This window comes from Hoplias malabaricus, chromosome Y, assembly GCF_029633855.1.
Source record: "Hoplias malabaricus isolate fHopMal1 chromosome Y, fHopMal1.hap1, whole genome shotgun sequence".
In the NCBI taxonomy this organism is placed as follows: domain Eukaryota; kingdom Metazoa; phylum Chordata; class Actinopteri; order Characiformes; family Erythrinidae; genus Hoplias; species Hoplias malabaricus.
The window spans coordinates 15149542-15174534 of record NC_089820.1 but is presented as its reverse complement, the minus strand read 5'-3'; the positions used below and the strand labels follow the sequence as shown (position 1 = coordinate 15174534).

At 38.7% G+C, this 24993-nt stretch overlaps 1 protein-coding gene across 6 annotated transcripts in view; it reads left to right on the top strand.

Annotated features, from left to right (window-relative positions):
- Positions 1–22747, top strand: part of LOC136678034 (glutamate receptor ionotropic, NMDA 1) — a 28990-nt gene extending 6243 nt beyond the window's left edge. The window contains exons 4-22 of one of the 6 annotated variants that reach the window (XM_066655800.1): positions 1045–1107; positions 1868–1965; positions 3083–3204; positions 3945–4119; positions 5075–5219; positions 5555–5641; positions 5751–5886; positions 6405–6532; positions 6743–6907; positions 7407–7525; positions 8908–9020; positions 9136–9284; positions 10009–10166; positions 10914–11075; positions 11388–11497; positions 11713–11858; positions 15365–15396; positions 17392–17502; positions 20042–22747. In XM_066655800.1, the coding sequence (XP_066511897.1) occupies positions 1045–1107; positions 1868–1965; positions 3083–3204; positions 3945–4119; positions 5075–5219; positions 5555–5641; positions 5751–5886; positions 6405–6532; positions 6743–6907; positions 7407–7525; positions 8908–9020; positions 9136–9284; positions 10009–10166; positions 10914–11075; positions 11388–11497; positions 11713–11858; positions 15365–15396; positions 17392–17502; positions 20042–20093 (2271 nt within the window). In that variant the 3' untranslated portion in view covers positions 20094–22747. The remainder of the gene's footprint in view (positions 1–1044; positions 1108–1867; positions 1966–3082; positions 3205–3944; positions 4120–5074; positions 5220–5554; positions 5642–5750; positions 5887–6404; positions 6533–6742; positions 6908–7406; positions 7526–8907; positions 9021–9135; positions 9285–10008; positions 10167–10913; positions 11076–11387; positions 11498–11712; positions 11859–15364; positions 15397–17391; positions 17503–20041) is intronic. The other 5 variants (XM_066655802.1, XM_066655801.1, XM_066655803.1 and 2 more) reach the window with 5 other exon arrangements.
- Positions 22748–24993: the final 2246 nt, after the last annotated feature.

Below are 24993 nucleotides of genomic sequence, written 5' to 3'. Positions count from 1 at the left end.
TACAATTGTTTTACAGCTTCTAGCCAGACAGCAACCATTCACTTTTGAAAAGCTTTATCAATTTTCAAGTTACGAAAAAAAAAAAACCTTAAGGCCAAATTTTTAACACCATGGACAAAAAGTTGTAACATTTTTATTAGTCACTAATACAGTTAGCTTGAAATGGAGTGTCTTTGCACACATCCATCCCCTGCATTTGCTCTGTGAGGGATAATGTGCAGATTAAATGCAAAAGACAGATAGCACAGCACGACTAGTGCTCTAAATGTGTGCACAGATTTCTGGCTTTTATATCTTCCATTTTCTTTGTAAGGCATGAAATGAGCTGACTCACTGAGGACGGCTACAACAGAGAGACTGATTAGAACCATGAAGTGTTGAATAGATTATGTCTGAAACTGAAAAGTGCAGTTTATCTTGATGAAGCACTCTGGATTTTCCCTTTAGTTTAGGCCATATGTCTGGTTTTGCAGATCCCATGGTGGTGATAAGTTATGCTTCAGGGGCTGCAGTTTTGTTTTGTGGTAGACTTTTAAAGAGATAGATGTTGGTGCTGGTACCTGCAACTATGTTACTCATTTGACCTTAGACCTCACTGCACAAATTATTTATAAACTCTAATATTTATTTTTTTAAAAATCATAAATTAATTCACTAGAGAATATTAAACTGCAGAGCTCTCTGAAGACCATAAGTGGCTTGCTTTCTTAACCATTTAATTAACTGCAGGTTAAAGCAGGCAAAAATGACTTTTCGGACAGTAAAATGGATATTTTTCACAGGACCATTACCGTAGGGGGTGGGAGGGTGGTATTTGAACAAAATGTCACTTATTAGTAAGTGACATTCATAATAAAATGAAGAACTGTCTAGAGCTGTCCGTTTACTGTGATCTTGATGTTTTTGCAAGCCCCAGGGTTATAGTTTCCCAGTTTGAAGCAGAAAAGTGGAGATTTTGTTGGAATGCTTTACTGCACACCATTTATACCTGTTTATAATATTCTTCTGTGTCTGCATATTTTCTCTGTGCACATTATTCATCAGAGTAAAAACAGGAACTATGAAAACCTCGACCAACTGTCCTATGACAACAAGCGAGGACCCAAGGTATATTTGCATGGTCAATGCACGCCGCCCAACAGTTATCTGAACGTAGCAACTAGAAGCCACTCCAAAAAAAAAAAAGAATTAAAAAACAGAAAAAAAAAGAAAATCAACAAAACAGATTCCAGAAATTCCTTATCCTGCTAGCACGTATATTTATGTTGGGTTCTTTTTATGATTTCAATCGAGAATGGGTTATTTTTTATTTTAAAACGTATAATTTCAGCAAAAGAATCGCCCCTTTTTACCTCCCACTTTTTAATTTTTTTGTAAACAAATGCATGTACTGAAGCCAGCAAGATTTGCAAGTCTATTCTTTTGACACAGTGCGTGGAGATCTGGTCGTGTGGGACAGGCACAATCCAGATGTTACTCCCACCTTTCTGCAGCATTACTGCCTTTTTAATTTTTCCTTTGGGAAAGAAGCCACCACCACCACCCTGCTCCCCCCTTCCTCCACCCGGTTTTTGCTTTCCGGTTGCATCAATCTTCTTCTCCCTTTTCCTCTAACATGCACGCTCTTCCTTGGAGTCTTGTTTCCCTTCAGTTTGCATGCTGACAAAATGAGAATTTTTTTCTCCTCCAAGCTTAATTTTTTTCATTTTAAGCTGATTTTCATGGAAATTTTTTATTCCATTTTTCCCAATCCCTTAAAAAAAGAAAGAAAAAGTGAGGAAAAAAAAAGAAGTGAGAGCGCTGAACAGAGCATGGTTCAGGGTAGCGATGAGTCAACCACTTGACTAATGTTGTGTCCCAATCCCAGGCAGAGAAAGTGCTCCTGTTCAGCCAAGACACAAATCTGACTGCTCTGCTCCAGGAGGCCAAGGAGCTGGAGGCTAGAGTCATCATCTTGTCTGCAAGGTGAGCTCATTTGTTATGTGGTCAAATGCAATAGAAACGCCAGCAAGAAATGAAACTGTACAAGATCTGAATTAGAAACTAAATCAGACATTTGGTAGTTTTCAAGACATTTGACATTTTATTTAGAATCCTGCATTGGATGCATACCTGTTTATTCATTACATTACATCATTACATTTTAATATGTAATAGCTTTTATTTGGATGTAGTGTATGCTTTAGCATTTTGAATCCAAAGGTGCACTTTAGAGGGGCTGTGAAGAACAGGGGTGGAGAACTCTAGTCATAGAACACCAGATTCCTGCGCTGTGTGGTAATTTTCCTGTTCAGACACATCTGCTTCAAGTCATTAATTCATTGACAGGTAGAACAGGTAAAACATGGCTTCCTAACCCCTGCCATAAAAGACTACATTTGCTTCATTTTAAACATATTTTATTTCCTTCTCTAGCCATCGATCAAACCTTTAAAACCAACCTGTTTTCTTCAGAAAGACATTAGAAATTATTTTAAAGATATCCCCTAAGTACTCAAAAATGTCTTAGATGTAACTCTAGATGTAATATGCCATTAGCCCTGCCCTCAGTTTATTATGTAAGAAACCCTGACTATCTGACTCAATTACTTTGAGACTGTCTGCAGTTTCAGTATATCTGCATAATATGTTTTTAGCAGATATCAAACACATGGTCATTTTAACAGTGTAGAAAAAATTACTGGAAAGTGTCTTTAAAACAATTTAAAAGTTTTCAAGTTTCCAAATTTAAAAATAAAATTCCAAAATTATATTTAAGTCTAGTAATTGACAGAATATGGCTTAGCTGAGTTTCAAGCATATATTTCAATAAAAGGGTTCGCCTCCATAGTAATAAGCAGTAATTTTGCCATCATATTTGAAAGTAAATAGTCTGCTTATTTACTACTATGTGGGAAAAAAAAATCACAAGCCATTTGCATCTCATGTCCATTTTGTACACAAGGGATCAGTAGGGACCTCCCAAATGTCAGATTTTGTGTGTGAGGAGGTGTTATTGCACTTTTAACACAACAATCAGCTTGACATTGGAGGCATCTACACTGCATTGATGCCAGCACTAACAACCTCTATCCAATCACAGTGAAGACGAGGCTGCAGCCATTTACAAAGCAGCGCGCCAGCTCAATATGACAGGCTCTGGATATGTGTGGCTGGTCGGAGAAAGGGAGATGTCTGGTAAAGCACTGAGTGAAGCTCCAGATGGTATGTACTACTCCTTCACTCCATCCCTCTCTCTCTCTCTCTCTCTCTCTCTCTCTCTCTCTCTCTTCCCCTCTTTCTCTCGCACAGACTGTGTAACAGATTGGACGTGTTGGCCTTAGAGCTTTTTATACGATTACAGTTTGCAATCCACATCAGCAAATCAGTGTTTGTGGCGTACTTGGGTGTTTAAACGTTTAAACATCTAGATGTTTAAAGGTTTTAAACACTGTGATCTCTCTGCTCATTGTACTGTGTGCTCTGTCTAACGTTTAATTTGTTTCATCTTTTAAGTGTGTGTCCTTTCTTTCAGTAGACTACAAAATGATGCAATAGAGAGTTGTGGTAATCCAATATTGGTTTGAATGCGTGTACATTTTGTACTGGTTTGGCTGGTCATGAGTTTATTTATAAGTGGCGCTTTGCTACCTCCACATTGAAGTGTGAATACGATGGTAAGCTACAACCGCAATTTCTTTCTGTCCTGGCTTCTTTACGCACATCCATGTAATCTTCACATCAGTGTGCTTTCAGTGCTTTCTCACCCTGTCCTAATCCCATCCCCTTTCCTCCACCCATAACTTATGATGTCCCTCCTGTTTGCCCTCAGGCACTTTGTTATACTATTGAATAATTCTATGCACGTCTGTATCTGTTTCTTAACGATTGTTGCCTTGGACTGAGAATCTGTTCTGAGTTTGTGGAACATTGCCCAACACCATGTAATGTTGTCAACTGGACAGGCTTGCTCGGCCTCCAGCTAATCAATGGCAAGAACGAGACCGCGCACATCTACGATGCGGTGGCAGTGGTGGCCCAGTCCATACAAGAGCTCTTTGAGAAGGAGAATATCACAGAGCCTCCTCGAGGCTGCGTGGGCAATACAAACATCTGGAAGACTGGTCCGCTCTTCAAACGGTGAGGCCAGAGAGTTCGCACTGTTGCTCTGCAACCACCGCTCCGCTACCACCATCCATCCGCTCTCATGCATTACCATACATTACCGCTGGCACTTACAAGGGTGGGAGCTGACACACTGCAAATATTGGAATAAACAAGCGGTGTGCAATGTGAACGAATTAGTAATGTGGGAGGGAAAAAATAAGGATTCAAGCTACATTGCTAAACATTTGTAAAGTGTGATGTAGGTCTGGGGGGAGGGGGGGAGGGGTGTGTGTGGGAAAGGGGGGGTTGTGGTCATTTGAGCTAAAGATGCACCAAGTCAATGGGTGCAAATTTGGGTTGAGCACTAGGGGCTTGAACAGGACCTTTAATGTGGGGTCTGGAGGCATGCAGCATGTAGAGTATTTTGGGGGAGATTAAAAATGATTTTATCAGTATTTATAATATCAGTATTAGTAATATTATAAATGTTGATTAATATTATTTGTTTTCTCACCATTATTTTTTCATCTTTTCTCATCAAATATTTATCATAAAATTTGATTTTTAGTGGTTTATATTACTTAGTTATAACTAATAGGAATGTTGTACCCCCCATCCCCCATCCTTTTTGGGAATTATGCCTTTGATCAAGCCTGTTAAGTTGTAGATTACACTGGGAATGTGATATTTTAAATCCAGTATGAATCCTGTCTCAAAATCCCAAAACGCGGGCATGTTCATGTTCTTCTCCATGTCGTATCCAATTTAGCTTACCTATTTTTCTGCCTGTATACTGTCAGCACGATCTTCTCCCACCCATCTCCTGCATTGTTCTCTTCTCCATGTCTGTTCCTACGCACCTGCACCCTTCTCCCATGCCATTACTTCTCATCTTTCTCAGTGTCAGTGTCACTCAGCGCTATTGGAGTGTGGATAAATGGGGAGGGTTTTTGTGCAGTCTCTTACTTGACCCCCTCCGGTGTGCTAGAGTGCTGATGTCATCCAAGTATCCAGATGGCCTAACAGGCCGCGTGGAGTTTAATGACGATGGGGACAGGAGGTTCGCCCACTATAGCATCCTCAACTACCAGAAGACTCGACTGATCCAAGTGGGCGTCTACAATGGCTCACAAGTATGTAAAAAAGTCTAATTGAGAATCAGTACCTGCATATGTACACGTGTTGTCACCCCCAGCTAGATTACACATTTTGTTTATCTTCTACAGGAAACTAATATAATAAAAGGCATTATTCTGCAAATTAAATGTGTAAATTAACTGGAGCAGGCAGCCTTTTGTACAGAACTGTATTACATTTATAAGAATTATTAAACTTCTCTCATTATAGGCAGTCACAATTATGCAGTCTTTGACGCCTTGTTTAGAATCACATAATATACTACAGTGTAATACTTGTAACCTTTAGATAATAATGAAAATACTCTACAATCAAATCTGTCTATGTCCAGGTTGTGATGAACACTCAGAGGAAGATCATTTGGCCAGGAGGAGAGACGGAGAAGCCAAGGGGCTATCAGATGTCAACAAGATTGAAGGTGTTTATTCATTATTTTTTCCGGATAGTTCACAGTTTTGCTAACTTTCTCATTTATTTTGGCATGTCTAATTGCCTGTGGAGAAACTGTAGCTTTATGTGTCTGCTAGATTGTCACCATTCATCAAGAGCCCTTTGTGTATGTGAAACCGACCCTGAGAGATGGAACATGCAAGGAGGAGTACACTGTGAATGGAGTCCTGATTAAAAAAGTGATCTGCACTGGCCCGAACGAGACTATTCCTGGTAACACTGGGAACATGTTAACATTGATATTTCTTGACACATTGATATGTGCTTTTGATAGTAGTTGTTTTGTTTTGGGCAAGGAATATACATACATGAACCAGAGTAATATAAATAAATTATTCATAACTAATTGTTTCCTGTTAAAAAAAACTTTTCACATACTGTATATAAGTCAGAGCATTTATTTCCAGTCAAACAGCCATTATCTAAGAGCTCATTTATTTTTAGCATGTAGGAAAAAAGCAGAACACCACTATGTAACAAAAAAGTACACTTTTCTACAGCAGCTAAACTTAATAACATGAATATATTGCTTTGACGGCTGAAAGGCTAAAAGGCATGAAATTTGTTAGGGCTGTCATTTTCTCAATAATTTTGAATAACTTTTTGATCCTATGTCAGAATAAAAGAAGAAAAATATTTAAGTAATCTTTTGATGAGCAGTGTATGTTGGTTAAGTGAGAAGGTATTTATTATTGCACTAAAATAATTTAGTATTTTTGGCTCTTCTATAGGTCGGCCCATAGTGCCTCAGTGTTGCTATGGGTTCTGCATCGACCTCTTGATCAAGCTTGCGATGACAATGAATTTCACCTACGAAGTACATCTAGTGGCTGATGGCAAATTTGGCACTCAGGAGCGTGTGAGTAACATCAGCACTTTATTGATTTTGCTTCTCATTTGTATTTTCCCAAGGTCATGCAGTGGAGAGTCATAAAAATCTTGTCTTCTTTGGATATCTACGGCTTGCAGAGTCATTGTTCACAGGTGTAATTATGGATCCCTGGCAGTGCTAAGGAACATTTCAAGCATGACAAATTACTGAGCGTGGTATTTCCCCCCCTGTTATTAGGTGAATAACAGCAACAAGAAGGAGTGGAATGGCATGATGGGAGAGCTCCTGGGTGGCCTGGCAGACATGATCGTGGCTCCACTCACAATTAACAATGAACGAGCCCAGTACATAGAGTTCTCTAAACCATTCAAGTACCAAGGTCTCACAATCCTTGTCAAAAAGGTAGGGAGCATGCAAAACACTACTGAAATCTTCAAGACTACATCAAACTGTGACTGAGGCAGACCACGTTAAACATCACATCATTAATACAGTCCGAATTATGATGTGAATTATGTATCTGAATCACAGCAAATCTATTCAGTTAAGGATTAAATAAAGATGCAGTAATACACAATATTATAAGGCCTAGATTTGGGGTCAGTTTTATTTAAACTTGTAAAAAAATGTAATTGAATTAAACTCCCTAGAGAGCAGGGTTGTAGATTGTCTGCCTAGAAATCTTTTACAGTTCCTCTAGTTAATTAAAATCTGTTTGCTGAGCATATTTTTGCAAAGGAAACTCATATGAATACATTGTAAGGATTTTGGACTAAAATCTATTAATACATCTAGGACAAGCCTAACTAAAGACCAAGTTAAACGCTCCATATGGTGCCACATTCGCATGTGTGGGTGGTGTTTGTTGGAGCTGTGACTAACGCTGTTTTTTTGACTGCAGGAAATACCACGCAGTACACTGGACTCGTTCATGCAGCCCTTTCAGAGTACTCTGTGGTTATTGGTGGGTCTATCGGTCCATGTTGTGGCGGTGATGCTCTACCTATTAGACCGTTTCAGGTAAAAGAAGCTCCTCTCAACCTTTCTCATTTCTCAGCCATGGACGATACAATGAATCAAGGCCGTAATTAGATATGGCCAGATTTAGAAAGGTGTGAGTTGAAATCTGAGTGAAGCGTTAGAAATGTGCATCTTGTTCATCCAATCAGTAATTGAAAATTAGTAGTAGCAGTACCATTTCTCAGAACTTCTGTTTGAGTGGGCAGTTCATTCTTAGAAACATAGCTTCAACTTGTGTATCGTAGACTAGAAAGAAGGGGTGGGACCATGTTACCGGCTGCCAGTCACAGAAATACTAAGAACATGAATGATATTTTAGGCTGTGTCTGCAGTAGCACTAGACACTGCTAACTTTGACCTGATTTTAAAAAAACAAAAAAGGCTTTTGATGTTCATGCGTATGAGGAGACCAAAACTCAATTTTAGTTAGCCTGACTTGATCCAGCAAAATTGATGAGCTGTGTTTACTATTCTTGTGTTAGTAGATCCTGTGAATGAGCTACTGCTGCAGAAACTGTAATGTTTATGAACAAGTGCAATTTATTTATCACAACTTTATGACCACTTCCTTGACCATGCTGCTACCTGGATATTTTTGGTTGGTGAACAATTCTCAATCTAGCAGTGAAACTTGCGGTTTTACAAACTCCAGCAGTACTTCTGTGTCAGATCCTCTTGTACCAGCACAACACACTATCACATCACCATCTGTCAATGTCACTGCAGTTCTGAGAATGATCCACCACACAAATCATACCTGACCTCTGTGGTCCTGTGGGGGTCTGACCATGATGGGGAAAGAACATGGTGAAAGGGCACAAAAAGTATGCAGCGATACAGGTGGACTACAGTCTAGTGCTAATTGTAGCACTACAGAGTTCTCCTGTATGGTCAGTGGAGCTGAGAGACTGGACATTGAGTGTAGAAACAATGAGGTGGTCTTATTGTTAAGTTTGATAGGGGGTATACCACATGTTCATAGCAACTGTTTATACCACCCACATTGCCCACTTATTATTTCTACCAGGTCATCCTAATATAGCAGGCTACAACTGACCCTGAAATTAATACCTGAATGTTAAATTGAATGGCATTCAGTGCAGTGTTGATTCTAAAGCATCATTGTGTGTCTAGAAAGGCACTATATAAGTGTAAATATAAATAAATAATTAAATACAAATATCATAAGTATAACATGGCATCAATGCTTCGGACTAAGTGGGGTTATTACCTGGTTCAAGACAGAACCTTCAGTGCTCATTGTCACTCTTTGTAATTCTTTGACATAATTCTTTAAATAATAATAATATAAAATAAATAAATAAATACTTGCACACGATCCTTTTTCACTACATTTATAGTACAATTTCCTTGTCTTACAGCCCATTTGGAAGGTTTAAAGTGAATAGTGAAGAGGAAGAAGAAGATGCCCTCACCTTATCCTCTGCTATGTGGTTCTCCTGGGGTGTACTACTGAACTCCGGTATTGGAGAAGGTACACAATATCAAGAAATATAATTTACTCAAACACATCAATCTGATACGAATCATACTGATTCGATTCATGTATGATTTTGTGGCAATCTCTCTCTCTCACATTCTGTTTGCAGGTGCCCCACGGAGCTTTTCAGCAAGGATTTTAGGTATGGTGTGGGCAGGTTTTGCTATGATTATAGTTGCATCTTATACTGCCAATTTGGCAGCCTTCCTAGTGCTGGATCGGCCTGAGGAGCGCATTACCGGCATCAACGACCCTAGGGTGAGATCATAGTGCATACAGGTCACAAAAGTCATGAAAGTGCAAGAAAATGCAAATATTTTGGACAAATTTTGGACACAAACCCCATGGTTTTGCAATGTATAGCATTGGAGAAGGCAATCTAATTCGTCAAGGTGCAACAGACCTCTTTAATTTTAGGGTATTTTTAGATAACTTTTTCTGACCATAAAAGCTTCTATGGTAACTGCCATACTGAAATGGTCAGAGAACACTAATATCAAATAGCTTGTATAAGGATAGTTCAAGACTAGTGCACATTTAAATTCAAAGCATTTGTTGTACAGTCAGAGTATGCATTAGCTTAATTGAGCATAAAACACTGCAAACTGATGAGGCTTGGTGAGGATGTTTTACACAGCAGGCAAAAGGTAATAATCTGAGAAGCATTAAATGGCACAGCAGTGGTAGCGCATCGCATGCAGCATGTTCTCAGTGGTAGCTGTTAACCAATCTGGATTCTGGGGCATGTTATATAGGACATGCATACCTTGGCCTGTCCTATTCACTTTCAGCATCTTCCCCTGTAGCACTACTTTCTTGTATAGACATTTAGAAAAGCCTGGCTTTGGATTTGCAAGACCACCCCCCTCCCCGTAACAAGCTGACTTTGAATTATTTAGAAGTTTTGGATGAACTGTCACTTCAGTGATTATGCATCTTGTGAGCTCAACAGGACAGTTCCTGCTTTGCTATTGTTTTGCAGCTGCGAAACCCATCAGACAAGTTCATCTACGCCACAGTCAAGCAGAGCTCTGTGGACATTTACTTCCGCCGTCAAGTTGAGCTGAGCACCATGTACCGCCACATGGAAAAGCACAACTACGAAAGCGCCGCGGAAGCCATCCAGGCTGTGCGAGACGGGTCAGTTACACATACTTTACCGTTCACTAAGAGTATACACACAAAGATATTTCTAAATATTTTACATTATTCCTTGATTATTTCATATGAATGAACAACAAGCACAATGTATGTAATGTACAATTTATGTAGATAAAACAGACACCTTTAGTTACATTTAGACCAGATGACTGTGTAAATGTGTCAACGTGGACTGCTGGGAATGTAAGCATTTGAGATATTTATAGTAACTAAATTATTATGTTTCAAAAAAGAGTTTGATAAAACAGTCATCAAAGGAATATGTACTGTACAATACATTGGTGTGTTTTGCCAGCTGCTGCTATGGGTGACAGATTCTCCTCTAAATGAGCAAACAGAAAGCAGAATGTGGATAAGGCAGTGCTTAGTCCTATTCAAAAGAGCTCATATTGATGCAGAATACAAAGCAGGAGAGGGAGTAGCACTTCAAAGGGGGACCTTCATGAATCATTGTGTCGGACAAAGCAAAGACAGGGACTGATGGCAGAGGGCCAGCACTGTTTAGGGCCTATGCGAGAGGAAAAAAGAAACGCATTCAAATCAAATGAAGTTCTGAAGTTTTCACCCAGTATCTGAACCAGGCCCAGCTTAATTGGGCTTAGAGGATTCACAGCAGTAAGTTCAACCCAAAAAGAAACCACAAATTCTCACTTTCTTGCTTAACTAATCCAGTCTCAGCAGGGGATTCAAATCCATGCTAACACACACTTCCATTGCATATTTTAGCAAACTCCATGCTTTTATCTGGGATTCAGCCGTGTTGGAGTTTGAAGCCTCGCAGAAATGTGACCTGGTCACCACGGGTGAGCTGTTCTTCCGCTCGGGGTTCGGTATTGGCATGCGTAAAGACAGCCCATGGAAGCAAAATGTTTCCCTGGCTATTCTCAGGTAACGTTGTATATCCTATATATATATACAGCTGAGAGAAATATAAAGGAACAAGTCATTTGAAATGTTATGGTTAAATTAGGGTAGTGAGTTTACACTCAACAAGGAACATTTTGGCAAATAAAATCAGCCATTTAGTAAACATTGGAAAGTCACTTCCAAGACATTCTCTGTACATATAAATTGTTTTCGCATGCAAAAAAGATTAACCTCTTTCCAAGTTTACAGAACACATGAATATAGGTTCCCTTAGGCTTTGAGTGATGCAGAGTGGGAGGATTGTATTTGTAAGTGTGTTCTCTGAATCAACAGCTCTCATGAGAATGGTTTCATGGAGGACCTGGATAAAACCTGGGTGAGATACCAGGAGTGTGATTCCAGGAGCAATGCGCCAGCCACACTCACCTTCGAGAATATGGCAGGTATGGACCACCTGCAGCCTTTTTAAGTGACCATTCAACAAACAAAATGGAAATCCAGTATATTTTTTATAAATACAATGAAATAATATATTTTTCTGTAACTCGGTTCTCAGATGAACTGGGAAAAATTCTGTAATATTGTGACTCTGCATTGAGCTGTTAATGAGCAACGATAGATGAAATTCCTCATTAACACTGCAACATCTACTTCACAGGCGTGTTTATGTTGGTGGCTGGTGGCATCGTCGCCGGGATCTTCCTCATCTTCATCGAGATTGCATATAAGCGTCACAAAGATGCTCGCAGAAAGCAGATGCAGCTGGCCTTTGCAGCAGTTAATGTTTGGAGGAAGAACCTTCAGGTATGTCTGTCAGCTCCATCACTGTTGCTACTGGATGAGGATCTGCATGGGCCTTTAGCAGGCTGTTTACTCCTGCTACCTGCTAAGTTTTTGTCATTAATGGAGACAAATTGTTGATGGCTTCCAATTTAGTCACTGAGGGTTCAATTAAACAGACAGCTGTAGAGAGGTGCATGTTTAGCCCTTTGCAATATGTTGTTAGCCAAAAGGTTGACTTTACCCTCAAATGGCCATGAAGTAATGCATGTAAAATTAGAGATGAAAATGTATTTACACTGCTCATCAAAATTGGGAGACATCTTGCCTACTTCAGAATTTTTTTTTAATAACTTGTGGGTAGGTTTTGTCTAAAATATTTTTTTCCCATAGTAGGATTAAACAGTGGAAAGTTTTGTGTGCTGATTAACACAAAGAACTAATCGATAAATCATATGGCATATTGCTATTTTTGCAAAGAAATATTGCAAGATCTTATGGTTCAGTTATTGCAAACAGACAAAAAATGACATGCTCACTTATTTAAAACATTACAATATGTTTCCACAAACTTTTGACAAGCAGTGTATGTAGGTTGCTTTACAATCAAATGATGATACAGCAGGTACAGTGAGTGAATACTGCATTCACCCACTGTAAAATATCAGAGAGCAGCAGAAAATATTGTTGTACACATTTGGGTTTTTGCCCATAACATGGTGACAACATGGTGATTGAGATCATATGAGTGGTTCACTGCAGATCCATACTAAGGATCAATTCCTTCCACGTCTTCCACTGTCCAATCAGAGTGCGCAGCATGAAGAAACAGCTTCTCCATTCTCCCCTACTAAATCTCTGAGCAGAGCAATATACACACACAGTAACACACACATACCCAACAGCAGGCTGTGCTGCTGTAGCGGAGCGAAGAAAATGCACGCTGGGCAGAGCTCTAACTGAAAGGCCATGCTAGCCGAATGTCTCAGTGGGGTTCCAACCGGGATCAGAGTCTCTTTCTGCCTGTGTTCAGATCACTGTCCCCTTACTACTGGCCTCCGTCTGGGTCAGTACATGCTGGGTCACTGGCCTACAAAACAGCAGGAAGCTTCTAAAAACTAGCATGACCTGCCTTTCACTGACTGAATAACCTAGCTGGGTTTCTATAAAGGTACAATGGGAGTAACATAGTTATCTGTCTCAGTATAAATCAGAAGATGCTTAGGCTGAACATACATACTGTCTATTCATTCAGAGGTTTGGAATTACCTGTCCAGTTTAACCATTTTCTTTATAATATACAATAAGAATTTTTTTGTGTATTATTATGTAATTATAAAGTAGCAGCTTGTTTCCCAGTTCTGCATCAAACCTAGATTTCAACTAAACTTGCAGTGCCACTGTTCAGCACTAAGAAATTCTCTTTAGACTTAGGCTTAATCAGACCAATAACTTTTTATATGTCATAAGAACAGTGCTTAACCCTGATTCCAAAACAGTTAAGAGACTATGTAAAATGTAGGTAAAAAACAGATCTCATAGACCCATGTTTTATTCACAACAGAGCATAGAACACATAAAGCATAGAAAGAACATAGAAAGTCAAGTATTGAAAGTCAGACGTTTTACCATTTTATGTATAATATTAATTAATTTAGAACTTTAGAACAGCAACACATATCAAGAAATTACACATATCAAGAAAAGGGTCTTTTCTACAATTGTGTAGCATTCTCTCTACTATAGAAAACAATCTGAAAACATCTGGATGTGAGGAGACTAATTGCTGGAGTTTTGGACAAGGAATGTTGTCCCATTCTTGTCTGATGTAGAATTTTAGCTGCTAAACAGTCCTGGGTCTTTGTCTGATTTTCCGTTTCATGATGTGCCAAATGTTTTCTGTTGGTGAACGTTCTGGACTGTAGGTGGCAAATTTAGCACTCGGACTCTTCTTCTGCAAAGCCATGTTGTTGCGATGGTAGCAATATGTGGTTTAATACTGTCTTACGGAAATCTGAAAAGTCTTCCCTGAAAGAGATGTTGTTTGGATGGGAACATATGTTGTTCTAAAACCTCTATAGGCTGTTTAGCATTGATAGGGCCTTCCAGTTGTGTAAACTGCCCGTGATATAGGCACTAATGCAACCACATACCATCAGAGATGCCGGCTTTTGAACTGTGTGCTGATAACAAGCTGGATGGTCCCTCTCCTCTTGAGTCTGGCAATTTTGGATTCATCTGACCACAGAGCGATTTTCCATTTAGCCTCAGTCCTTTTTAAATGAGCTTTGACCCCAAAGAAGATGGCAGCTTTCTGGACTGTGTTGGCATATGGCTTCTTCTTTGCATGATACAGCTTTAATTTGCAATTGTGGATTGCACGACAAACTGCACACAGACAATAATTTCTCAGTGTGTTCCTTAGCCCATGCAGCAATTTCTAGTACAGAATCATGCGTTTTTAATGCAGTGCTGCCTGAAGACCAGAGGACCACAAGCATCCAGTCTTGACCGTTGGCCTTGTCCCTTTCATTTTCCCTGAATATTCTGATGATGTTATGTACTGTAAATGGTGGGATATTCCAAGTCCTCACAGTTTTATGAGGAACATTTTTCTGAAATAGCTTCACAATTTTTAGGTGCAGCATTTGGCAGATTGGTGAACCTTCTGAGAGACTCTGCTTTCTAAAATGCTATTTTTATACCCAGTTATGTAAATTGATCCTCCAGCTGTTTTTTATTAGTACATTTTCTCCAGTTTCCAGTTTTGTTGCCCTGTCCCACATTTTTTGGTATGTATTGCTGCTGTCAAGTTATAAAGTTAGAGTTAATATTTTTCATCAAATGGTAAAATGTATAATTTTCCACATCACATGTGCTCTGTTTTCTATGGTGAATTGGGATTGTAATTTACTCTATTCTCTAGATTAATATGTTTTTTAATGTCAGATTTTCAGAAATTAATTTTATAGCTTTGCCCTTAACAATATTTAGGGTTTATACACCATCATACAGCACATGTTAAACACATCATGCTAAGCATTTTATTAATTGGTCTTATATTATTGAAAGCAGTGATTCCAAACTTTTGAACATTAGTGTGCTTTTAACATCAGTGTGAAACATTCACTGCTGACATTAAACCAGTTGATGTAGCAGTGACAGTATTATTAGTAACAATCATTAAACTAGACCCGTAAACAAGAAAAAAACAGATTTCTCTCTGTGAATGTAAACATCTTTTCAGCCACAGTGCCCACAGTTTTTGACACAAGGTCTTTTAGTAACAAAATACTGAATCATGTTTGTATTTGATTGTCTTCCTCACATCAGAGATGTTTTGGCCTGAAGGCTGTTTATGCCTACTGGTGTCCAAAGACACTGTGGCATGGTTACTACGCCCACCCATTCTACCCACATAAAGTCACAGGGCCAGCACTGATGAGGGTATATAATTAGAATGAATCACTGCTGCTGGCCCTCGAGGCAATCTGGATTTTACTGTTTGATTTTCCCTACTGTTTCATCAGCCAAAGGAAAAAGAGAACAGAGACAAACAGAGGTATGTGGATGACCTGTTCGTATGATTACATACAGTCTTATGTAAAAGTGACAATTACATTTCTTATATACATAATTTCGCACATTGTAATGCACAGTTACTGTTTATTTGCTGAATGTAACCTATTGTATAGAATAAAACACATAAAGCGGTCTATGCAAAAGTCATGGAACATTTTTAATATTAATGTGTTAAATTCAGCAAATATGTAGAAATTTGAAGGAAAATATCATGCTTAAGTACTCTGTAGAGGATGTGTTAGCTTTAAGGAAAGTTAAAAGTGTTAATACTTTTGCCTTTGACTGTATTAAAAAAAAGCCACACATGCATTGAAACACTACTGGTGATTTTTGGGCACCACTAAATAATTTGCCCTTAAAAGACAAAACCATGCCATGCAAAGCATAATGCTCATCCCATGGTGCCTGTGCCGTAGGCCTGTGATACTGCCTGCCTCACTCTGTGGCTTTCTGAATGCATGACTGGTCTGATGTGCCCTGGCTGCATTTGCACTTCAAACAATGCTGGCCAGGTGCAGATCAAGGATCCATGTGCTCCGAAATGGGCTGCTTGGCTCCGAGACGTTGGCTCATCAGAGGGGTTTCAAACACAATCGATGAAAGCATGGACGCTCAGAAGGAGCAAGAGAACGGCCACGCTTTCTCTGCATCCAAGTTCTTCCACTAACCACTGAAGAAAAAATGAAATGTCATTTCATGGTTGAAATGTTACTGTGCATACTATCTGTGGTGAAATGTGAAGGAGAAATCCTGCTATGCTGCATAGGAGAAAAGAGGGGAAAATACTGTACCACCCAATGAAGTCAGAAATATGCTCACACTGTTGCATCATACAAGTATTTATATAGCACTTTATTCTACAGGCTTACTAAAAGAATTTCTGATGAATTGGCCACTTAACCCAGGGCCAGTGTGTGTGACTAATAACTGACTTTGAAGCATTATATTGATGCTTAACTAATTCATTTTATTACTGTACAATAAAGTGCAAAGAAAATTTCAATCCTTAAATCTGGTTTCATTTGCCACTTTGCAAAAGTGAGTGTCCACTAGACAGGATCAGGTACAGTGGTTCCTGATCTGGTTCTAAGTCTATAAAGGACGGTGCTGGCCAAGGTCAACTGTCATGTCATTCATTTTGCATTTCCTTTTTTGGTTCCATGTACTGCATGTCCTCTGGTTGAAGTCACTTCCCCTCCTCCCTGGTATTATCCCGCCCCCTCTTATGAGCTCTCATACCCCTCCTTTGCCCTCCCACCCATTATACTCACATCCCCCTGAGTATAATGCCAAGGGACCGTGTTGAGTTTGGATTTCGAATACTTCTTGATTCTTGGTTACTCATTTTTTTCCATGAAACAGTCGAACCACTCCTACCTTTGAAATCAATAACAAAACAAAAAAAAGCAGCTTCTTTCTGTCTTGATTGCTTTCATTTTTGCTCATTTCCTTTGCTAATGCTTTTTGCTTTCCATTAAAAATAAGTAACAAATGGGGATGGCTCAAATTTTTTATCATCATGCCATCCTTGGTAGTCCTCTCCCCCGCTAGAATTTCAGGATTGCATAAAAAAATTATATATATATTTATATATAAGTAGATTTTGTAAGTATCTCTCTCTTAACGTAGTGCTTGCCAGTGTCCTTTTTGCTCTGTAGAACCCTGAGGGTGCATGAAAGCACTATTGTGACTCAAAGCCAGGACGGAGATGCAGACTGAACGGTAGATGATTACAGCTGACGGCATTAAAAAGAAAAAGAAAAGAAAAGAAAAGAAAAGAAAAGAAAAGAAAAAATGTCCTCAGCCAAAGTCAGTTGATTGTAGGCATGTAGACAGTAAGCATGAATAGTATTAGGAGCAGTAGCTTGGTAGTGGTAGTAGTAAGTTGGTGGGTGGTGGTGATGATTGGAGTCCAAGCACACTCCTGAAGAGAACACAAATAACTGTTCTACATAATACTGTATATTTATTTTAGGATAGGAAAAGTGGTAGAGCAGAGCCCGACCCCAAAAAGAAAGCCTCTTTTAGGTCCATCAGTACCAACCTGGCCTCCAACATCAAGAGACGTAGGTCCTCCAAAGACACGGTAAGGAGATGAAGAATATGACACCCTGCCCTGTACTTCTCTCTCACTCTATCTCTTTCTCTATCTCTTTTGCTCAAGCCTGCCCTGTTTTTCCTCTTGCTCTTTTTCTCTCTCTCCTGTCACCTCATCTCTCCTCGCGAAACGACGTCTCATCTCAGACTCTCTTCACACTCACACATGGAGTTGCTGTCATGGCCACATGTCTGTCAGCCCATCAGTGCTCCATCCAGACATCTGTTGGGAAAGCCCAATCAGGGACGTAACCGCTAAACTGTAGGGAGTATGCTGATGAAGGCTGTTGATTTAGGGCTTAGAAAGGGTTGTTGGGGGTGGGGGTCTTATGTGGGTACAAAAAGGGGCAAGGTAGTCTCTCCCTTAACGCCTTGTGCTGGACTTTCTCCCGTGCCTAACCTGGATGGGACTTTATTTTGACGCTCTCACATTTTAAGTTTTCTATATGTGTGCGTCGTCTTCCCCTTCACTGCTCAGTCTTGTTGTTGTGGGTTTTTTTTTTATATCTATTTCCATGTTTTTCACCTCCCTTGTCCCATTTTATGTGGTCAGTGTCACACTCAAAGTCACTTTCTCTTGTAAATGCACTAAATGCACGATTAATAAGCTAAGGAAACACCAAAAACCTAAAAGACTTTATATATATATAGCATTTTATATAACTTTATATATATATATATATAAAGCAAGGCAAAAATAACCTAATTCCCTCAGCAGGTTTTGTTCCATTAAGGTCCCCCGCGTTTATTTTAACCTTCAAATGTTTCCTTTGCAGTGCTATCAACTCAAGTACATTTTTCATTTCATTTCTAGGAAAGGTTCCGTGGACTGCTTATTGTCTGGTGCTGATACAGTACTTAATTCTATGAATGCTGTGAATACTAGTACTCCCTGTAGGACCCGTCGGCGCTTGCACTTGCCCACAGTCTTTTTATCCTCCCACAGGTTCAGCCAGTGCCAGCTCTCACATGAAAGAGCAGCAGGCTCTGGGGACTCAACACAAACAATCTTGAAAGCAACTATTTTTAATACAGGCAAATGTATTATTTTCATTACCCTATTGCTTTTCAGGTGACATGCTCTTGAGTTTTTCAGGTTTGCTTTTCTGGAGCATGTTCCAAACCTAACCGTTCACACGTATTTTGCCATTAAGACATCTGACACAAACAATAATAATCTAAAACAGGCACGTCCTACTTTTTCAGCTGACTCAAATCATTTGCATCTGAGAGCAGAATTTAGTTAGTCAGATAAGAAGATCCTCTTCCTTCCACACTGACACAAGGAGCTTCAAGGCAGATGACAAACACATTTTCATTTTGTTTATCCTCACAGCATTTGATATATCCTGTCATATCCAGACAGGCTTATCCTTTTTGGCCAGCAGTAAAGAATGTAGACAGACAACACAAATATGGTATTTAGAAGGGAAACCTACAGACATTACAGTCAGCTAAAAATGAACTGTCTCTTTTAACTGATGTTTACCCATCTCAGTCCTAATCATCTTTTTCTTTTATATCAGTGTGTTTTTATAAATGGATTTGAATGGAGTTTTAAATGTCAGTGTCTACGCCATATGCCACACTGCCTTCTCTCTTCCTCTACCAGCATGACTCCTGTGGATGTTGTAGAGTTTAGACCTGTTGTGCTTTTTGCCTGTCTAAAGACAGGGGGCGGTGTAGGTTGTGATACGGAATGCTTATGCTGCCCACAAAACCTTGTTGTCAGTGAGACCAAGCTCCCTGCCAAGTCAAAAAGCCAAGCTAAAATGTACAAAAAGTGAGATGCTCACCAGCCACTGTATTAGCGAAACAATCATGGATGAATTTACTCAGGAGAGTCAAGGCAGAGATCTAAACTTTGTGGGGCTATTTAAAATACATGAAAATAATAATCTGAACTGAGACTATATTCCTGTTTAATTGGCCTTCAATGAGATGTGAAGCATGCAGTGGACTGAATTGGAATTTTAGGGCTCAGTGCTGTGCGAGCCGAGCTGAAGCCCTCATTTTTCATTAGGACAGTTACTATGGTGATAATACTTCTAGGTCAGGTAAATTATTAGCCATGGGCTGAGAGACTCTAGCACTGGCATTTATGTCATTAGGGCTTTCTCAGTGAGACATTTCCTGCCCAAGATGTATTGGCATCATTAATGAGGCCCTATGTTCAATTTAACATGGCTACTGTAAATGGAAACTGGCTAACAATGAAGACTGGCTCTGTGATGAAGCTTGAAGAGGCTTATGTGCAATGAATCAGTGACCCTATGCACTGTGTTGATTAGACAGCAATGTCCAGAAAGCTTTGCTGTGTCCTTTGCACATATGCAGTGTAATTGCTCCAATTTGGGGCCAAGCACCACAAACATTGGATGGGGGATTTGCCTCACTCATAACAAATAAATAATCAAACTATAATTTTTATATATGCAATATATTGTGATTTTATTGTCTTGTGTTGACAGGAATAAATTATTCTTTCTGTTGTTTTTCTTTTTGTTTGTGTTCCCCTTCATCTGTAGCCATATCCCACAGATATTACCGGCCAGCTCAACCTATCAGACCCCTCTGTGAGTACAGTGGTGTGAAGACAAAGAAGGGAACGAGAAAGAGAGGTAGAGTGTGAGAGAATGAGAGAGCGAAACTTTGTGGACTTGAATTGAAGGAGATGGTTGGGAGGGGTTGATTGACACTGAGCCAAACCCACCGATCCCTAGCTGCTGCTGCTGCTGCTGTCCCACCATCTGAGCCAATGACATGTTCGTTTGAACAAAAAGGGAGAAAATGAAATCTGTCACTCATTTCCCCTCCCCTCTGGGCCTCTGTGAAACATGTGCTGGACACGAACATCTCACATGAACCAAACTTTGCCAAAAAAGCAACAGAACTAAATAAATAACACTGCCACATTATACCCTCAGTCTCATAAAAACAAACATCCAGAGCATTCATATGATTTTTCTATTTATTTTACATATACATCATTTTTACACTTCAGCATACAGACATTTTCTTAGCTCAAAGTTTAATCTATGATCAAATGTTCCTTTGATACCACATACAAGCTTAGTCTCCCCCTTTTCATAAATATGTTCATTATATGGTAACGTCTGTCCTTCTAACTCCACCTACTCCCACAAACTTAAGATATATGTAGCTATTTTGAGCACTGACTTTTGCTAATGTTTCACATGTGAGGACATTTTGTTATTGCACATATAGACTATATATCTGATTGTTATTTGTACTATTAGACTAGGCAATACATAAATAGATCAGTCGTACATTTAGAATAGATCAAGCAGTACTGTAAATAATGCTGTAGGTGCAATAGAGTTTGGCACATTTGTGGGTCCTTGTTGCACTTTGCTGTATCCCGCAGTGTCCTACATGTAGATCTCTCTCTTCTCTACACTGCCTTCTTCAAAATGTGTTCTGGATCACTTTAGACAACACTACTGTGTGGACTCTTGATGACTGATTTTCTTTCTTTCTTATTTTTTTCTTTTTGTATGTAATTTGTTTCATAAACTCTCAGTCTTTCTTAATATGACAAGCCGGTTTACAAAAACGATTGGGGTCTTTTTGGAAATGCCAATTGCGAAATGTAGCAGAACTCTTTTTTTAATTATTATTATTATTATTATTATTGTTGGACAATTAAGAATTGTGGCTCAAGTCAGTGAAAGGAACCCTAATGTATAAAAATGTGGCGTAGATATAATGATACAGCTATTATTACAGGTTGTTTTGAGTGGCTTTGTGGTTTTGAATTTTGTTCGGCTTGAAATTTCCTGTAATGATTTCAGTATCATTATGCAAAAATGGTAGCATGCCTCCTTCTGCTACCAATAGGGAACCTTTCATTCAGCTTATGATATGTATTCAGTATTATAAAATGTAATCAGTGCAGTGTTGTAAGTATCACTTCTCATATATATATATATATATATATATATATATATATATATATATATATATATAGTGAGGTTACACCTCTGTATATTTCCTTCATTATGTTATCAATTTCTGTGCTCTGGGCTAGCTAAAGAGATCATAAGCATTTTTGAAATGGTCTTTGTAACAGTACACTGATTGATGAATGATAGTTATGATCATTAGAACACTGTATTGCACTTTTGTCTTAAAACAATCAGTCTGAGGGCTTTGCGAACTGATGTGTGAAATTACTCGTGACCTATGATCCTGTTATGAAACCATTTTGTAAGCTGAAAATATTACATGGGGCAATTATTTTTAGATTGTTTCTGGTATTGTTTCCAGTGGATCCTTGTATGTTGTCAATAATACTGGCTCTTGGGTTTGCAAAGTTTTGACTATGAACATCAAATCCACCAGTAAAATTCTTGTAATGCTTTAAGCATTTAAGTATAATATTTAACAGTGGCTCAGTGAAAATGAACTATGACATATAAATAGATAAATCTTTCTTCATAATGTACAAGTAATATTTTTTCATGTAATGATAAAGTGTATTTAATGTAAGTATATTGAATACTGGATAGGTAGGATAGTGAGAAGTTATTTGTTGGGTGCTTCAGGGAGTTGTATTCCATGTATGATTAGTGCTAATGCAGTGCTTGAGGTCATCTGAGGAAGAGAGATGTTCATATAATAAAGTGACAGACCTCAAAAAAGAAAAAAAAAGCATAACCATGTAATCTGTCCGATCCACTGTTGTACACAAACATTGTGATTTACTCTGTAGGGCTTTGAAAATATTTTAATACAGTTTAACTGAGCTCTCATTACATTTTCTACAGCCAGATGTGCTTTTGAAGATCATTCCTATTCTGTGAGATGAAAGAACAATGAAAATATATGTTGAAAATGTATAAGTCTATACTCTTATGTGCCAATAAAATATATCAGATGGAAAAACTGACCTGTGAATTATGCATAGTTCTTGTAGGATGATGTTGCAGCTCACTGGTTCACTGTTCCCAGAGATTTGATGAGGGACTAGTTTGGGGTTGTGTGTGAATCAATATTATATATAATTCATGTTGAGGGTCTTTTGAAACTAGTGCAAGTTTTCTGCCTGTGGCAAGTGGAACAGTACTTTCTGAACATTAAGTAAACAGTTAAGTAGTATTTACAACAATGTCGAAGCTTGTCAGTTGGCAATAACACGCGACTAGGCTGTTGAAACTGACCTTTAGTATATGAAGTGGTTTATGCATATTCACTGTTTGAATGTTACAAGTTCTGGGCTGAATAAATAGCAAAAACAACTGTGTTTTCAGTATCTGGCTGTATTATTTAAATCACATTTTGACCTCTGTTTTTGCATACTTGAGGGTAAATATTCAGTTATTTTTTAAGTGGTTTATGTTCTTGTGCTGTCATGATTTTACTCATTTCATCTGAGAAAATAATTCTGAAAAAAGTAGGTCGGCTCTAACCATCGTTGGAATGATCAAAATGTTTTCTATTTATAGAACATTTTAGGGTACTTCAGAATAAGAGGTCATAAAGCTATTTGTTTAGCTGTCACAGTCTATAAAGTGTCTGAATAAAGCACAAAAGAACTGACTTAATCTACCCCAGTCTTTCATCTATAAATATAGAGGGAAATGGTATTATGTTTTGAAAGAGGACCAATTTTTTATGTACTTATAATATTTTGAAATGCAAATAAGTCATTGTGTTTCAGTATTATTTGCTTTCACTTTGACTTTCACTTTCACTTGAGTATAGTATTTACTGTGGCCAAAGTCTCTGTATGACTGCTCTGCACCTACAAAGCTCAATGGGATGTTAAATCAGTTATTTCTAAATCCACACTGACTTCCAGTTAAACAATAACCGCAACAACAAAAACAACTGAAATAAAATTGCCTTGTTGCAACGCAGCAAAAGGTTGCTAAATGGACAATTTAAGGCTAAAATGTGATAAAAGTAAACAGATTTTCAGACAAAATATGATGGGAAAATCACAACTATTTGATTAATTTAACTAATGTACTTTATATTTTATGTGTTTTCAGCCATGTGTAAATTACTATTGATGTTTCTTTTCTGCAATATTGTAAGGACTGGCGCCCCCTCCAGGACCCACCATGACCCTGAAATCGAAAAGCGGTTACAGACAATGAATGAATGAATGAATGAATGAATGAATGAATGAATGAAAACTATGTTTAAATGTTTGGAATGTTGGCAGCCCTGTGGTGCAACAGGTATGTCACACAGCTCCAGGGATCAGGAATTGTGATATAGATCACCATCTTAAGTCTGCCTAAGATGTGTTTGGTGTGTTCTCCCTGTGTCTGTGTTGGTTTCCTTCTGTTGCTCTGGTTTCCTCCCACGATCCAAAAACATGTTGGTAGGTGTACTAGCTATTCAAAACTTTCCATAGAAGTTTGAATGTTTGATGCCCTGCGGTGGACTGGTACCATGTCCAGGGTTTGTTTCTGCCTTGCCTCCAGGTGAATCCAGTTAGTATCCAGACCCTTTGCATCCTGGACCAGGATAAAGCAGTGACAGGTATTGTTTAAAAAAAGCCAATTAGGTTTTCAGCCTGTTCAAGAGTGAGAGCCCAATAACTAATCAGCTACCATAACCTTTGGGTGTGAGGCATGCCATTTTAAAAATTCTGAAAGAGTGTGTGAATTTATGGGTAACATCCAAGCCATATACATAAGGGACTTATCATCTTAAACAGGTGGTGCATTCACGTTGGTACACCAAAGTATCATGCAGGAAAGGCTTTGTCCATTATGGGCATTGATGTTTGGCAGCTTTCCACATCCAAATATATTTATCTTTTAATATATATCTGCTGTATTCCAATACAGCAGATATTTATTAGACTTTGGTAGGATATTCATAAGTAATAATTGTTCAATAAGTTGGATGCCCTTAGAAACCAGTTTAAATTAACCAGATTAAATTAATTCATTCATTATCTGTAACCGATTATCCAGTTCAGGGTCACGTTGGGTCCAGAGCCTACCTGGAATCATTGGGAACAAGGTAGGAATACACTCTGTACAGATACTTATATCTGTACAGTATAGATTTTATACTTTATGTTGTCTAATTTATGTCTTAACGCTCTTTTTTTTTTCTAGTACTTAACTGTATTCTTTAGTTTATTTATTGTTTATTGTACCTCTTTTAGAGTTATGTTTGTTAACAGTCTGTGTTACATGTCATACATGTGTTGCTCTCACCAAGACAAATTCCTAGTATGTTAAACATACCTGGCGAAAATAAAGAGATTCTGGAGGAGGCACCAGTCCTTCACAGGGCAACACACATACTCACACATTCACTCACACACTCACACCTATGGACACTTGCCAATCCACCTACCAATGTGTGTTTTTGGACTGTGGGAGGAAACCGGAGCACCCGGAGGAAACATGGGGAGACACACTCCTCACAGACAGTCACCCGGAGCGGGAATCAAACCCACAACCTCCAGGTCCCTAGAGCTGTGTGACTG